This window comes from Bactrocera latifrons, unplaced genomic scaffold, assembly GCF_001853355.1.
Source record: "Bactrocera latifrons isolate USDA-ARS-PBARC rearing strain unplaced genomic scaffold, ASM185335v1 scaffold_116, whole genome shotgun sequence".
NCBI classification, from domain to species: domain Eukaryota; kingdom Metazoa; phylum Arthropoda; class Insecta; order Diptera; family Tephritidae; genus Bactrocera; species Bactrocera latifrons.
In genome coordinates, this window is record NW_017534586.1 from 381,123 (window position 1) to 396,958 (window position 15,836).

The 15,836-nt window shown below is 35.5% G+C and overlaps 1 protein-coding gene across 1 annotated transcript in view; it reads right to left on the reverse strand.

Moving 5' to 3' along the window:
• Positions 1–1,512: 1,512 nt before the first annotated feature.
• The window catches only part of LOC108977010 (kinesin-related protein 6), a 31,032-nt gene continuing 16,708 nt past the window's right edge, over positions 1,513–15,836 (reverse strand). The window contains exons 2-3 of the mRNA XM_018946500.1: positions 2,862–3,575; positions 1,513–2,745 (exon numbers count right to left, since the gene is read on the reverse strand). Of these exons, the coding sequence (XP_018802045.1) occupies positions 1,807–2,745; positions 2,862–3,575 (1,653 nt within the window). The 3' untranslated portion in view covers positions 1,513–1,806. The remainder of the gene's footprint in view (positions 2,746–2,861; positions 3,576–15,836) is intronic.

Consider the following 15,836-nt stretch of genomic DNA (forward strand, 5'->3'; position numbering starts at 1 on the left):
TGAAGTTTTCTCGAATAAAAGATGGATACAAGCACTTGCCATTATTTACAAGAGCTAAAGTGCTTTTCCGGAAAGTCATAGTAGGGCATTCTTCGGAATAGCCTTGAGAACGGAAGTGCAAGCTGCTTGGATCTCCTCTGTCGTCTCAATATACTTGCCTTTCATCGGCCTTTTTATGCAAGAAAAACAAAAGTACGAGGGGCCACATCTAGGGTGAAGAGCTTCTGGCCTTGGTTAGGTGGTTGTACTCAAGAAAGGCAGTGTGAGTCGGGGCGTTGTCGTCGTGGTGCAATTTCCAATCGGCTGCGTCGGACCCGATTGACCCTTCGTTCAAGAGACTTACTTGAGGACTTTCATGTATAAATTGGCGTTGACGATTTGTCCAGGAGAAATAAAGAAAATTTCATCCTTTTCACTTTGGATTTGCTCATTCTTCCATTTTTTGGGTGAGGAGACGCCGGCGTTTGCCACTCGGAAGATAGCCTCTTTGTTGCGGGATCGTACTCAAAGATCCATGACTTGTCACCTGTAATTGCGTTATTCAAAAATTGTGGTCATTTTCACATATGTTCAAATCTTCTGCTCYAACGAAAGCTGCATTTTCGGCTTRTTCAAAAATGTTTGTCCTAGATTACCAGGTGCTCGGAGACAACTGACCAGCTGCTCGTCCGTTAGATCGGAAGGCCCTCTACCGAATCCGATCGATGCGCGCACGTTTCGAAGTACAGTCGCTGGGGGAAAAAATCAATTCTATTACTTTCCGGACCAACTCTGTATATTCCGCATGTAATAATCACTGCTTAATATTCCTACTATTAGTAATCTATCTTCTCTAGCTCTGTTGTCCAAGCCGGTTTGCCGAACCTATGAAGCTCTGAGAATACGCTTAGGCAATCAATACTCAGAAATAGTTAGTTTCGGACACCAGGTTGCCTACCCAAAGCCAACTTCAAGTTGCATATAAAAATATTTAAATTAAAAAATTTCAACACAGCTGAGACATGGCATAACAATGTTGAATGATTATGAAAAAATCGTAAGAGAAACTCTTTGAAACCAATAAAGAAGTGTACCATATAATAACACCTCATGTGCTTGAGAAAAGTTCTCACAAATCCAAAAGCAGGATACACACAGAACAGGAAACAAGTTTTGACCATGTATTGCGATCCTACTATCACTTCGATATATGGGTGATGTTGAGTTTTATAGCTGATATTCAAGAACTTTGTTCTCAGAAAAATATTTAGACATTTCTAGAATTATGTAAAGGGTATCTTAAGTTCTATATATGATCTTCAAGAACTTTGTTTTCAGAAACAAATTTCGACTSTTCTAGAACTATGTGCAGATTATGCCAAGTTCTAAAGCTGATCTTCAAGAACTTAATTTTAAAACACTCAACCATTATCGATTATGTAATATATATATTTAATTTTTTTACAATTTCTTTTCAAACCACATTTGCTTTAAAACTTTATACCGCTTTTTAATATGAATATAAGCTTAACTTTTGTATTTATCTTTAAATTTATTAACATTTCCATTTCTACTTATAAATTTAATAACACGAACGCTTAAATCTACTTAATAAAATTCGTTGCTCTTTAACTYCGCATTACTTCCAACACAAGCTCTCCTCGCGTACTATATTACACAAAAGCTTAAATTTCTATTTACATTACAMACGCCTATCCGCGATACCACGTAATAATTGCGACCATACAGCGCACTAACAACGCTAAATAGCTCAAGCTGCTCTTCGCCGCCACGCCGTCGCCATTTCATTGCTCCAAATTGAGTCTCTTAGAATTCATTCGCTTCGCACTGCCAATCTTGCAATAAACCCAAAATTTGCAACGACTCATACGTATCGAAGTCATCAGCGTAACGTAAGGATCGCAAGGTCTGCTTGCTAACATCGAACGCCTCGCTGGCAGTCCACTTGGCGCTGACGCCGTACGCCTTGCTGCCTTTGCACTCGTACTCGCGCGGCAATGCCAAAGTCAACGGTAATTGTTCCGCCATAACGGAATGATGCGTGACCAATGCCTTTAACGATGTAAATTGCTTCTTGGCGCCTTTCAGCTTGTAATGGTTGTCCGCCAGCGACACGACGACGAAGTGCTTCACCTTCGTTTCGACGCGCAGACACAGCTCGTAGCTGCGTGATTTGCGGCGTAGCAGGAAGGTGCCGGGCGGCGCCTGTTGCAGGCGCTCAAGCGCGGCTTTGGTGGTGATGCGCGGTTGATACCAACTGCTGGCGAGCAGCTCGGCCTCCTCACTGCCATCGTCGGAGTTGCGGTTGTAGCGGAACTTTTGCTTTGGTTTTTGTTGTAGCTTTTGTTGTTGTTTCAGCTGTCGTTTGCGTTGTTTAGTCGGACTCGATTTTTCGCTTATCAACTGACAGCAATCGGAGATGCCAGCATCCGAATCTTCGGCGACATGTTGATAATCAGCATCCTCGACGCCCCATTCGCACTGCACATCCTCATCCTCTTCCGGTTCTGTGGTGGAATCTGTGTACTGTGTAATGTTTTGCCAGCAGTTCAGCGAGAGCATCGATTTTTGCGGACTAATCGATTTTTGTGGTGTGCAGCCGTGTTTTTGTTGTTGTTCAGTGCATGCGAATTGTTGTTGTGGCGGCGTTTCCTCGACGTCACTCTCTAATGGGCAAGTGCACTGGCTGCTGCAATCACTGGCGTCCTCCTCATCGGCGTTGTATGAGGAATCCAACATGTCAACCTGCATTAGTGGAGAGGGCGGGAGAGAGGAGGAAAGAAATGTCGTGAGTAAGCTATAAAAAGATTAGAAATCCGAAAATGTTGCAGCTTTGCTTAGTGCGCTGCAAGCCAACTCACCTCATCATAATCACTGGTGACATCCTCCTCGGTGTCGCTTTTGCAAAGTGTTGCCGCCATCTGCGCGCCTCCCTGTTGTTCTCGTGTTCGCTGTTGATGCTGCTGTTGTTGTTGTCCATGTCGTTGCTGAAAGAGTTTCCGCCGCAAAAAGTCCTTCATGCAATCGTACACTTTTGGTCTTTTGCCGGCACTAACGAGCAACTCGCGATCCCCGCCCGCAGCACCCCAGCAAGGCTGTTGTTGCAGCTCACCATGCGGCTGCTGCAAGTCGGACGCGTTGCCCACCAGCGTCAGCCGACTGTAGTAGCCCGAAGTGTTGGTGGTGGTGCTGTAGGAGCAGGAGTGCGAGCACGAATTGGATTTTTGTGATGATGAAGACGTTGACAAGTGAGTGACACAGTCAGCATTTGTTGCAACCGGCATTGTTGCCATTGTTGTTGCGTGTTTTTCTGTTGCCAACACAGGCATTGTGTTGCTGCTGTTGTTGTTGTTGTTGTTGTTGGTGGTGGTGGTGGTTGGCAGAAACTTGCTGCTCCATTGTTGATATTTGCGCAAGGCCAAGTCTAGGCTGCGACTTGTCATCGTTGTTGGCATCGTTGTTGCTGTTGTTGTTGCCACTGTAGGCGTTTCTGCTACTTCCATGCTGGCGGTGCAAGCGTAAGCCGGATATAATTCAGCGTACGCTGGACAATTTGCGCCAAATTGCTGTTGTGGCTGAAAGCATGCGAGAAAAAAGAGAAAAGTGGTACCGTTAAAATTTTCCATTGGTTGCAAACTTTTGTAGTATTTTTGTGTTACAAACATTTCTTTTAATGGGTTTCGCATTTGTTGTAGTTGTGGGCAATGCACCGAAATCGCGCAGAAAATTACCAATTAGTGGGAAATTTTCTTGAAGTGCTTGCCAAAAGTGCTGAGCGTAGCGTTTGAAGAGATTAAGTGATGCCTTAAAGTGGTTTAAATTCGAAGATTAAGTTGAGGTTTGGCGAAAATTGTTCAATAAAATATTGCTTTAATATGCAGGGTTGTATTTTTCACTTAAGATGGTGACTTAGATATAAACATTTTCTGAACAGTTATTTTAGATTACAATAATTCTTAAAAAATCAAAGTTTGTATAATGAGAATTCGTGAAGGCTTAAAAAGGATATTCTATTACTGATATTTAGAATATTTTTTGGAATTAGTGATATTTATAGTTGAGAACTAAACCATTTTAGCCAAATTCGTGTCATTTAGCAAGGGCATAAACCTTTGATTACATTCATGCATAGCGACTGTTACATGGTGAGAGGACTATAGTTTCGGTTTGTGATAGAACAGCTGATTGAGCTGATTCGTGTTAAATACGAACTGGTTAGAACTTTTAGAAAAATTATACAGAGTACGTTTATGGAAGACTTCTAAGAAATCTAATCAAAAATTACAGTTTTACAAATTCACTCACTTTTGTGGCGACTGTTATTGCCTACAAAAGAATCCGTCGAGGGAATGCTCTTGTCATATCAGCCTATTCTTTTATCCTGTTCACCTCAACTGTTCACTTTAAACTGCTTTCAGAAATTGCTTAACTATATATTCATCATAAAATAACAAATAATTTGGTACATGCTCATTCCCTCAAAGATTTGCGTGTTCTGAACAGAAAGATGATATAAATTTGTATTTTTTCACAGGATATATTGTTTCACAACAATTTCTCTATGTCATGCATGACTTGGAAGAAATGGTACTTATATTTATTGTACGTGTGTTCTTCAATGATAAATTGTCGCAAATATCCATATATATATACATACATATATACGAAGTTGGTATTCGGATATGTACCTGCACTTTGACAATTGTCTCATGGCGAAAAAATCGGTTACGAAAAATTCGCAGGATTGACAATGGGTGCTCAAAGGAAGAAAACTACCGCCGCTCGGTCATCAAAGCAAGCAAAACCTACTTTTCTTCGTAGAAGAAAACCCACAGTAGTGTTCACAGGAAATTCCAGTTTGAAGTACGTGTCAATATCTGTTGGTATGCCTATTCAATACCTTTGCTTTCACACAAGAGCCGAGTTGTGTCAACAAGCCCCGCTGAGTCTGCTAAGTATCCGTGTTTCAGCCTAACACTAACCGATCACGCCTAACTACTTTTTCGCATTGAAAGCAGTAAATTTATTGGCATTATAAAGAAAGCGGTAACTAACCGATATGCCACCGTGGTAACTTCTTGGAAAGAGATGAAATTAATTGTGTGTGAATGGGTCACATACATATCTCTTATAATGAACGCCTAGAATGATCATTCGCTGAAGAATTGAAGAGAATATTTTACGTTTTTTTTCTGATTAATTTTTAGGTAAATTTTGACCAATATAAGGCGGTTTTCCTATTCCTAACCTCAGATCGCCAGTTGATTTTTTTGTCTTTCATTTTTGTGATTTTATTTTTTTGCTCAGAATGGATTTCATCCTACAATTTTATTTTATTTTTACTTTCAAAAGAACWTTTCAGTTTAAAGGCATCGAAATGTAAAATTTTTGTTTGAATTTTTCAATTTAAATTCCCCCTGAATGTAGGCAGCAGTAAATCGTGGCCTACATTTAGGATACAATTAGAAAAGCGCACACCTCACCAAAAATGCTGACGTTAAAACACCTGAAATGCATACTTCTGGGGCTTTAAAAAAAAATCGTTCGATTCATATTCATAAAAACATATATGTATATTTCCCTTTTTTCTTCACCACCTTCATCAAACTGAGTATGAAACAACAGTGTTGGCACTAAAGGATAATCATATAGATATAGTGACGCCAAAACGTTTGACATGCGAACTATAAACACCCACCACTACATTCCCAAATAACTGCTTATAAGTATGTGTGTCACATGTTTGCATTATGACTTTGCTTTATGTTCGCATATGTTGCACATTGCCTTATTTACTTTAGGTCACTACAAACAAAAAAGGATAACAGCATTTTTTTTCGAACAAAAAAATACTGTTAACGTTCTTTAGTGCACAGCAACTTAATATGTGTTGGGGGAAAAAGGAACTTCGCCATACGTTGCAGTTACTGCGGCATGTTGCTATTTTATATTATATTAACACTACTGCTGACTTTGCTTGTCCACCATTTCGTCTGTTTATTTTATGACTTTTCATATTTCTACAAAGAACTCATTTTTGGCATCTAACTCATCATTGTCATAATTTTTTGTGGGCTTAGGCGCTTACAAAGGAGTATATATATATATACATATATGAGGATGCATATATTAGGTGTATACACAACAATAACAACATATCACATTTGCAATTCTCTACGAATCTTCCATTATTTGCACTACTTATTTGGCAGTTACTCTGAACATTTTCTCCCACTTTCTTGCAGTGTCACTTTGGGCGTTGATTTTCAACTTAAATAAAGGCGAGCGGACCAAAAGGGATTTTCTGACTTAGTGTAAATGACGGTGAGTACAAAACAACGACTTACTTATGTGTGTGTGCATGTATTTACAGCAAAAAATAATCATGTTTTTGTGTACCACTGCAAAGGCACAGCAGGATATTGTATGTGTGTATGTGTTGTTGTATAACTGGTGCTAGGATTTGGAGTACCAGGTAGTAAAAGGACTTTTGGGAATTGCAAAAAGTCAGTGCGAGAAAATTGAAAAAAAAAAGAAAAAAATCAAAAGTGAGTAGCCTAGAAAGGCGATGTTGGGACAAATGTAAATGCTTAGCAAAAATTTTGAGAAAAAGTGCCACAGAGAATAAAGATTACAGCTGATTGTAGCGCAAAGATTAGACGGCTTTGTGTGGCGTGTTTTCTTTTAGACTTTTGTTGATTGCTTTGTTACTTGAACCGGTTGTGCTTCTGTGTTTAAGTAGAAAATTTTTAAATTTATATGACAATACCATATATATATTGAAATTTTCAGAATAATTCCGTATTATGAATTAAAAATACCCAAAATAAATGCTTTTTCAAGCATATTTCTAGCCCTGTATAAAATTTAATATTTGAAAACGTAAATGGGCAACCAAATTTAGTTGATAATCTTAATATCTGAAACTATGAAAATCTAAATTTTTCAATTGCAAACTACATTTGTATTAAACATGTTTTAAGGTTAGTAATGTATGCCAAATGAACTCGATTCTAACAACGATTTCCATTATAGAGTTTAACCATAAATACTAGTTTATTGCAAATTTTGGAGAATTTTCCAATTATAGTATTTCAAACAAAAAATCGAGTTTATTGATAATTTTAGTGTTTAACCGAAAACTCGAGTTTATTAAAAATCTTGTTTAACCACAAAATTAAATTTATTGATTATTTTAGTGTTTGTTAAAAAATTTGGTGTTTAACAAAAAATTGAGATTATACACTATTTTCGAGTTTAACTAAAAAATCGAGTTTATGCCAGAAAAAAATTGCGTTTATTGATAATTTTAGTGTTTAACCACAAACTCGAGTTTATTGAATATTTTGATGTTTAACAACAAAATGGAGTTTATTGACAATTTTAGGCTTAATCACAAGCTCGAGTTTATTTTTTCAGCAAAATATTGACTTTATTTATAACTTTAGTGTTTAACCTCAAAAGAGAGATTACAGAAAAGTGTAGTATTTAACCACAAAGTCGAATTTATTGACAATTTTTTGGTCATTTAGTCTTTAATTAACCTGATATTTGTCATAAAATGTTAAGTTAAAGTCGGAGTTTCTTCTGCTCTTTCATAAAAACAATTGGATATTGCGCACAAACACTAAAGCTTAAATTGCAGTTTATGGCTTAGATTAATGTGACAAAAGTGCCAGCTCGGTGTTGAAAAACGGGTAACTTTAATGGTTTCAAAAATACAGCATAATTTACAAAAAATTTAAAAAGTATAAAATTCTTAAACTCTCTAACTCTTAAGTAGCAAGTCGCTTAGTTAATACCAGAACAGTGTTCGATTCGCCACTAGTCAAGTTGTTGCAGTTTTCGTACAAAAAAAAAAAAAAAAAAAAATGCATAATATTATTATACCAATTATATCACAAGTGCTTTATTGCTGTCTTCAACAATAGAAGGCAAATTTTCCATTTCTATTAATTCAAATTTTTTCAAGATAAGCGCAGCAAAGAAAAGTAGTACTCATTAAAAAGATAGTGAAGCCCACTTTTCAATAGTAAAATACTACTAATTACTATTCGTATATTAATCAGGAAGAGAGTAAAACTGAAAGTAAATATTTTTTAAGTAGATGTGGTCCCTTTATAACGTCATAACCCGACTTTTCATTAAACAAGGCAAAAGGCCACATGCTTTCATAACAGACATTTCCACTTGAGAGACAAAAGAAGCCAGCAGACAACAAGTACTGAATATCCTGAAAATAGTTAAATGAGAATTGAGAGAAGGGAAAAGGGTGTCCGACTAGTAATTCATCAAAGGATAGTGCAAACAAAGCAAAGTCTGGCAGCGTGGTGTGAAAGGGAAGCAGACTGTCAATAGTAGCAGTACATATTTACCTAACTACATATACATATAGTACATATATGTATGTAAATATGTAGTAAATATGTAGTATGAATATCGAACTAGTTAAGCAGTCGAGCGTATAGCCAGGAAAATAGCAAAATAATGAGCGCACAATAGCAAGGATCCTGCATATTTGTAGCACAACGCTCGTACCAGTTGACGCACACATACACATATGTATATACTATATATATGCAAACTCATGTATTTGCCATTTTTACAATTTCCATTCAATCATCAATGCCCGTTTCGCTGCCGTTTAGCTACAAGCGTGTGTGTGTGAGATCGGGTACTTGAACTTCCTGCATCGAGTGCCGATACGATTCGATTTCAATTGTCTGCTGCTGAATGGTTTGGTGGTTTATTGGCAAACTGACGCGTCATGCCAATTGGCTTGGCAGGCATTCATCATAACCGAGTATTACTATAAGCATGTGCTTGTCATATGTCCGTCCGTCAGTCAGCAGCACTGACAGCTAATGCGTTCGTTGTGGCGGTTTCGCAAAAAGAAGTGAAAAAAATCCTTAACACATTTGTTCTGCTTTTTAAATATCCGTTATGCTGCACGTTTATATACAAGTTATTTGCCTGTGTGTGCGTGTGTATTCCCATATCCTTATAGAAATATGGCATATTTATAAATTTTATAGTTTGATGTGTGCGTGTTGGGTTCATCAGTTGTCTGTATTCGTGCTGCGGCTTGTCAATGTGTGGATCGATTGTGTGGCAACTGTTTTTGATGAACTCTTATGCGCAAACATTTTGATGAACCTCCCGCAGTGATTGTCAGTTGCAGGAGTATGAATTTATGATCGAAGTGTGGAATGAAATATGGATTATACATACATATAGCGTACATATGTACATATATTAAACATTTCATACGCAGCAAAATGTGTTTACAATTGAATATGTATTATCTGTGTGTATTATATGTGTAAGTTCTTCGGAATTCAGACATTGTAGGATCTGTAAGATTTGTATGATCTTGTACACCGAAATATAATTTAATAACTATTTTGCAGAAGCACTCGATTGAAAACAATGACAATTTTTTCGGGATCCCGAAATTTCGGGATTGCCTAGTTTTGCTTGCATTGGTTAGTTTGACAAATTGAAAATATAAAGACATTTGATTAAAAAAAAATGAAAATTTTTCGGGATCCCGAAATTTTGGAATTTTTGTATTTTTTTTTTGCATTGGTTATTTTGAAGATATGATTTTCCGATTTGGGAATTTAATTTAATAAAGTAATTGATTAATTGGATACTAGTAAAAAATTTAGTGCCAAAATTTCGGAATTTCGTGTAGTTCGGTTCTTTTACCTTAAAAATATGTACAATATTTAAATGTGTTCTTCTTTGGAATCAGGACTTGTTATTATTTGCAAAATTAATTATTATTACTTAACTAAAAATATTTTTAGTTTACAGTTAAATAAACTAAACAATGGAACGATTATTAAAAAAATTAAAAAATAACATTTTTAAACAATTAATTTTTTTTATACGAAGTCGTGAGCATGAATTCTAAGTTTCGGGACTGACTTTTATTGATAGCTATATTTCGGGATTTTGTAATCTATTTTTTTTTTTTCTTAATTACAAGGGGTTTAATAACTTTTTGTGAAGCAATAAGCATTTCTTTAAGTTTCGGGATAATGATTTAAGAATCCCGAAATTTCGGGATTTCTATTTTTTGTATAGTAAAGAAAAACAAAAAATATTAACAATAAATAACTTTATAAGCACGCATTTTAAGTTTCGTGATCGCCATTTAAGAGTCCTGAAATTTCGGAATTATATTTTTTATTCCTAATTTGTTTGATTAATAAAAACAAAGAAAAAATATTGACATTTAATAACTTAATGTGAAGCTGAGAAGCACGCATTTTAAGTTTCGGGACTGTCATTTTCGAATACCGAAATTTCGGGATTATCATAAGACTTCCTTAGTTATTGCTTAACATATAAAAGAGCATTTTTGACACAAACCGGAAACGTTCTTCAGCAAATTTGTGCTGTCAAGCGGATATTTTTTGATGCTTGAGCCTCTGTACATACTATACATGTGTACATACATATGAATACAAATAAACTTATTATAATTTCGATGCTTAAGTGATTTGCTAACCACATGTGGACATGAAGTTACTGTTAAATGAAGCATGCAAATAAGAACTCGCCCATTTTCACCTTTCAACAGATTTCCCAAGCACTGCATTAGTATGGATACAGGCACTTTAATGAATGCACCCTCAGAAATAAAATATGTAAAGCGCTCATTACACTCCCATTTATTGCATAAAATGACGAAATTGTATATTCTATACACTGAAGGCTTCCTGTCGCCGCTGAAAGCAATTGTCGCTCTCAATACAGTGAGTGGGAAAAGTATGCGTGCACATAAGCCGGATTTGTCTACACACAATATATATTGCTGCTTAAGTGTTTGTGTGAGTCTAAGCACGCTGCTGAGCAATAAATAAGATTGGTGCGCACCTTTTGTAGATAAAAGCAATAAAAGCCGTCACTCCTAATACACTCGCGTTCGCTGGCAAAGGGTAATGCTTTTATCCTTTGAATTTTTTATGGTTCAAATGAAAAGAAAAAGTGTCTGGGTGCCCAATAAACGCATTGCAATACAATGGCTGTACATTTTCTATACTTTACGGTGGGCTATGCCGCGAATAGACACGCATTGCGTTGCGCATGCGCAGCATATATTCAAAAGCAGACTGCAAAGGTGTTAGCAGCGGCTATAAAAAACACAAAATTAGTTTAAAAATACCTTTTTCGAAATCCATTCCACACATTTAAAGAGGCTACAACTACTCTTCGCGTTAGTACCTATACTACACTGGATATTTGTGGTACYTAATTTGGTTTGAAGAATTCTTCTATGTATGTATGTGAAGACTTTTTATATTTCTGAAATAGTAGTCAACTATGAAACTCTTTTATTTACTTGTGCTGTTGAGAGCAGCACAGGCGGTGTTGAAAGCAGCTGAAGTGCGTCTAAGGAGAAACTATAGTATAATATCATAGAAGTAGCAGTTGAAATGAATCGGCAATAAGCGCGCTTCCTTCTCGAGTAATAAGTCTAAGCACTATAATGCTAATGCAATTATAATGATCCTACAACAACAGCGTGAGTGCCGCGTGATACTCAATGCCGCCACGCACCTCTAAATGTAGCGAAGGTGCACAACCAAAAAGTGGAGCTCGGCATTGATTTTTTTTCATATACGCACATAAATTTGTCTATCTGTATCATCAGCATACACATTGAAAAACAATAACACCTTTATAACTATTATTTCAGGCTCGAATTTATGCGCGAGGTGTTAAATATTTCAACTGGTCTTTGCTGCTTTGTTATCCTCTCAACTGAGTGTGCAACAAAAGATGCATTTTCATGCCGCGGGCAGCCGTGCAGCCAAACAAATGCATGATCTACATGCGTATTTATTTTAAATTAATGCAATAACAACAAAACGCATTGTATAAATGGCTGTAAGTGGTTTGAAAATAGTAGTTGCCTGCTGCTTGCCGGAGTAGGGGCTTATAGGGCTTCTCAGTGACTGTTAAAAGGTCAGCAATGTGTTGCTGTAATATTTTTGTAGGTGTAAGTGCGTGTGTGTTTTGATGTTTTAATGCAATTTGTATTTCACATATGTATATAAGTAATTTTATGTACATATACATACACATAAATCTTAACATATGAGCCTTTGAATGCAAGGTAACAATGGATATATTTTGAACGCATAAAATTGTTAGAAAAATGACTTGCTTTGTTGCTGTTCATTAGCTGGTACTAATGCATGAAGATTTTATATAAAAATTTTTAAGTTACCATTCATACAACTGTTACAACATAAATCTGTTTATGTTGTGTTTGCGCTCTTGAAAAATAGTAAATTGAAAGGAAGAAGAGGCAGAATGATACCAGAACAAAAAGTATTCAAGTCAAGGTGTGTTATAAATGCCAAAGCATATGTTCTTTTTGTTCCATAGAATTTCTTAGCTGTGAAATTGATTTATTTACTGAAATGCGTACACAGACGATTTGTAATTTTTTTATTGCATTAATTTTTTTTTGTGGTCATGTTTGCCATATGGTTTAAAGAATGGAGTTAAACCAATGACTTTAGAAATTTTCTTGAAAAAAAAAATTTAAATAATTTTTAGTATAAAATATTGATTAAAAAGGAAGCAGTTAAAATAAATTTTAAAGTAAATGTAAATAATTTTTTAATAATTATATAGTAATTTTCAAAAGCTTTTACTTTAAAAAAATATTATATGAAATTTTGAGCAATATTTTGTGTAAGCAAATGTATTCTTTATTCTTATAGCGAATTTAACGAACTTTAACAGACATATATACTTTTTCTCTTAAGTGTACTCATTCAAAAATTATCTGCGACATACTCCAAACTTTAAACGTAAAAGTTCACTTTTATATATTTTTTTACATTATTTCATAAAAATTGCATCTCATTTTTATGACTTTGTTGTTTTAATTCTAAAATTTCATTTATTTTTTTTCGTAAGTTTGATTGCAAAAAACAATAAAAAGAAGATTTGTAATAAAATTATTTTAAGCACTTCCCTGGCATATAATATAATATAATATTATCCCGGAATTTCGGGATCCCGATTTTTGAATTTAGAAATTTCGGGACTTTTCGCATTACATATGTTTTGAAAACATAGCTACAAGTTATAAGCAGATGAAATTTTCCCGATATTTCGGGATTTCAAAATCTTTGAATTATGAAATTTCGAGATTTTATTGGAAAAATTGAATTTTTTTTTGAATTTCGGTTATAAAATGCATTTCCATAATTTTCGTAAGCGCAGAGGAAAGAAAGATTTGACGGAGTTTTTCAACATATTAAGAGGGAACTGAAATATTTCCTTAAATAATTTTTAAATAATGATAGTTATAAGTCACTTCTCAAAGCAATCTGAAGTACATTTCTTCACAATTTAAAGTCTTAATTTTTTTCTTAGCAATCTATCGATTAGTACCAGAGCCTACTTTGTTTCCTTGAGAATCTTCCGAGTGAAAATAAAAACTCATACTTAGAGAGATTTTCTCAGAGGTGTCTAAGAACCTATTTTTCAGAGTACCAAGTAAGAAAAGATATTCTATTTTTCGATACACCCTAATATCATATTCATCGTAAAGTGTATAGTTTTGATTTTAGTTATTTTCAAGGAACACCGGTCAGCAGATGCCGGAACTATTCGCTCAAGAAAACTGCTCGGGAAAAACTGTTAAAATAGCTGAAGTCAACTTGCAGTATAATAACCTATTTGATTCTTTGTGGTTATCTGAACATATTCTTTTCCTCACTTCTATTGCATTTTGAAGTCCATAGCTCTTTAGTATTATTTTAGATAAAAAATATTTTTTTGTCCCGAAATTTTATTCACAATAAATTAAATTGCTTTTATTAACTAAAATCGACTTAAGCTACTTTAAAATACTATTTCATGTATATACCAAAATAGCACCATTTTATACAATAAAAATTTACACTAAAAATACATTTCTGCTCCAAATGTTTAAAAAGCTTTTAATAAAGCAGCCGTGGCGTAGCTATAAAATAATTGCCAGCAATTAATTTCATAATATAAAATAGCAATATATTCTGACACTAATTAGCCGGCTAAATGTCGTGAGGGTGGCTTAGCGGCGTTGGCATGCGGCGAACACGGCAACGTAGAAGCGTGCAGGCGAACTATGCGAGGGAAGTTGACAAAAAAAGTGAAACAGCAAAAAAGTATGTTTAATTTTTTTATAAATCTTTTGTGTCGGCAGTCTTTGGTACGGCACATGTGTTTTCCATGTCGCTAAAAGCCGCTTTAATGCCACGGCGGCAAACCGTGGGGGAAGTATCTAACTTCAGCGCGCATGGAAATGCTTTAAGCCCGTTATGCGACAGCAGTGATTGTCACCGCAGAGGGGGAAATTCTGTGCTGCGTCACTGCAGAAGGTAAAAAGTTGAGACACTCACACTTACTATACACATATGTATGTCTATATGTATAGAAGGGCGAGGTAAGGGCTTGGAATCGGCACCATTTGTACGCAATTGATCTCTGCTAATACCAGCGGCTACAAGAGCAAGCAACTACATGGCGACGGCCTTGGCGCCGGCTAATGCTATCAACAGTGATGAAGCCGCTGTTTGAACAGAAAAGAGCATTTACTTTTGGGCACCAGTAACTCCTAGAAACAAACACGCCGCCACCGACTGTCGCAAAAGTAGTGAAAATGTAGGTCTGACCTACTACCCACTTTGCCAGAGACAAGCTCATAAGAGAGCAAACAACCGCGTTTCGCATAAATCCTTCGTGCTAATACTTTTTTGACTTCTGCACAGATGTTCTCCTTGCTACTTGTCAACCCCTCAGTTTTAATTTTATTTATATTTTTTTTAATCGCTGTTGTGACATTAAATTTTTGTTGAATATTTTCAACTTCAGTCTCTTAAAGTATACGCCTGTGGTTTGCCTGATTTTTAAGTACCCGCCAACCCCTCGATTTACTACCTTCTATGCAATTGGCTTCATTATGAGCACTCAATACTGTTGTCTCGTCGAACAACCGCAATGCAAAAAGTAGGTGTATACAAAACGTTTTAAATGAAAATTGTGAGGGTTGTTCAGCGAAGTACGCAATGCGTTGAAAACAGTTGAAGAGGCTTGCCACTCAAACAGCTGGTGTCCTTAGAAATTAATTCGATTGTTTGCGCTTAGTTCCGATTGTACGAAAGAGTCTTGAGCTATGGAGAAGAAATAAAACAAACCTAAACAACTGTCGTAAATATTGTTGTGATTGTTGCTGTGTGGTTTTTATTGCATGTGTTTTGAAAAAAATGCGAAAATTTTTACTTTGGTTAAAAGTTGAAAACTGTCGTCTACACATAGGCGGAATTGGCAGATGTCGTGGGATAGTTATAGACATATAGCGTGAGAGAAATGTGTTAAATTTCTGTATTTTTATTTTTATTCCTTTTAAATTTATTTAAGAAGAAATATATCTTACAATTTTTACTGCAGAAAAAAATTATTGCCTACTTTTAGGGTGTATTTTAATAAATTTGAAAGTTCCCAAAACTGCCAGAACCAAATATCTATAAATGGGGGAAATTTAAAATTATTTATTGACTCACTTTTAGTTCTTACTGTTTCACTTTAGTTATTGCGCCTAATACTATGTTATAAAGTCTACACTATGAGCTATTCAATAACTATTCGAGGCGAAATAATTTTCTGCAATTGATTTGTTGTACAAATGAACAACAAAAACTTCGAAAGCTCATACAAATTGAAGCATACATTTCGGAGCGCAGACGAATGTTACATATAATTACTCTTTCTTTTAAATAGGTTTAACCGAGAATGAAAGAAATTAAAAGAAAAAATGAATT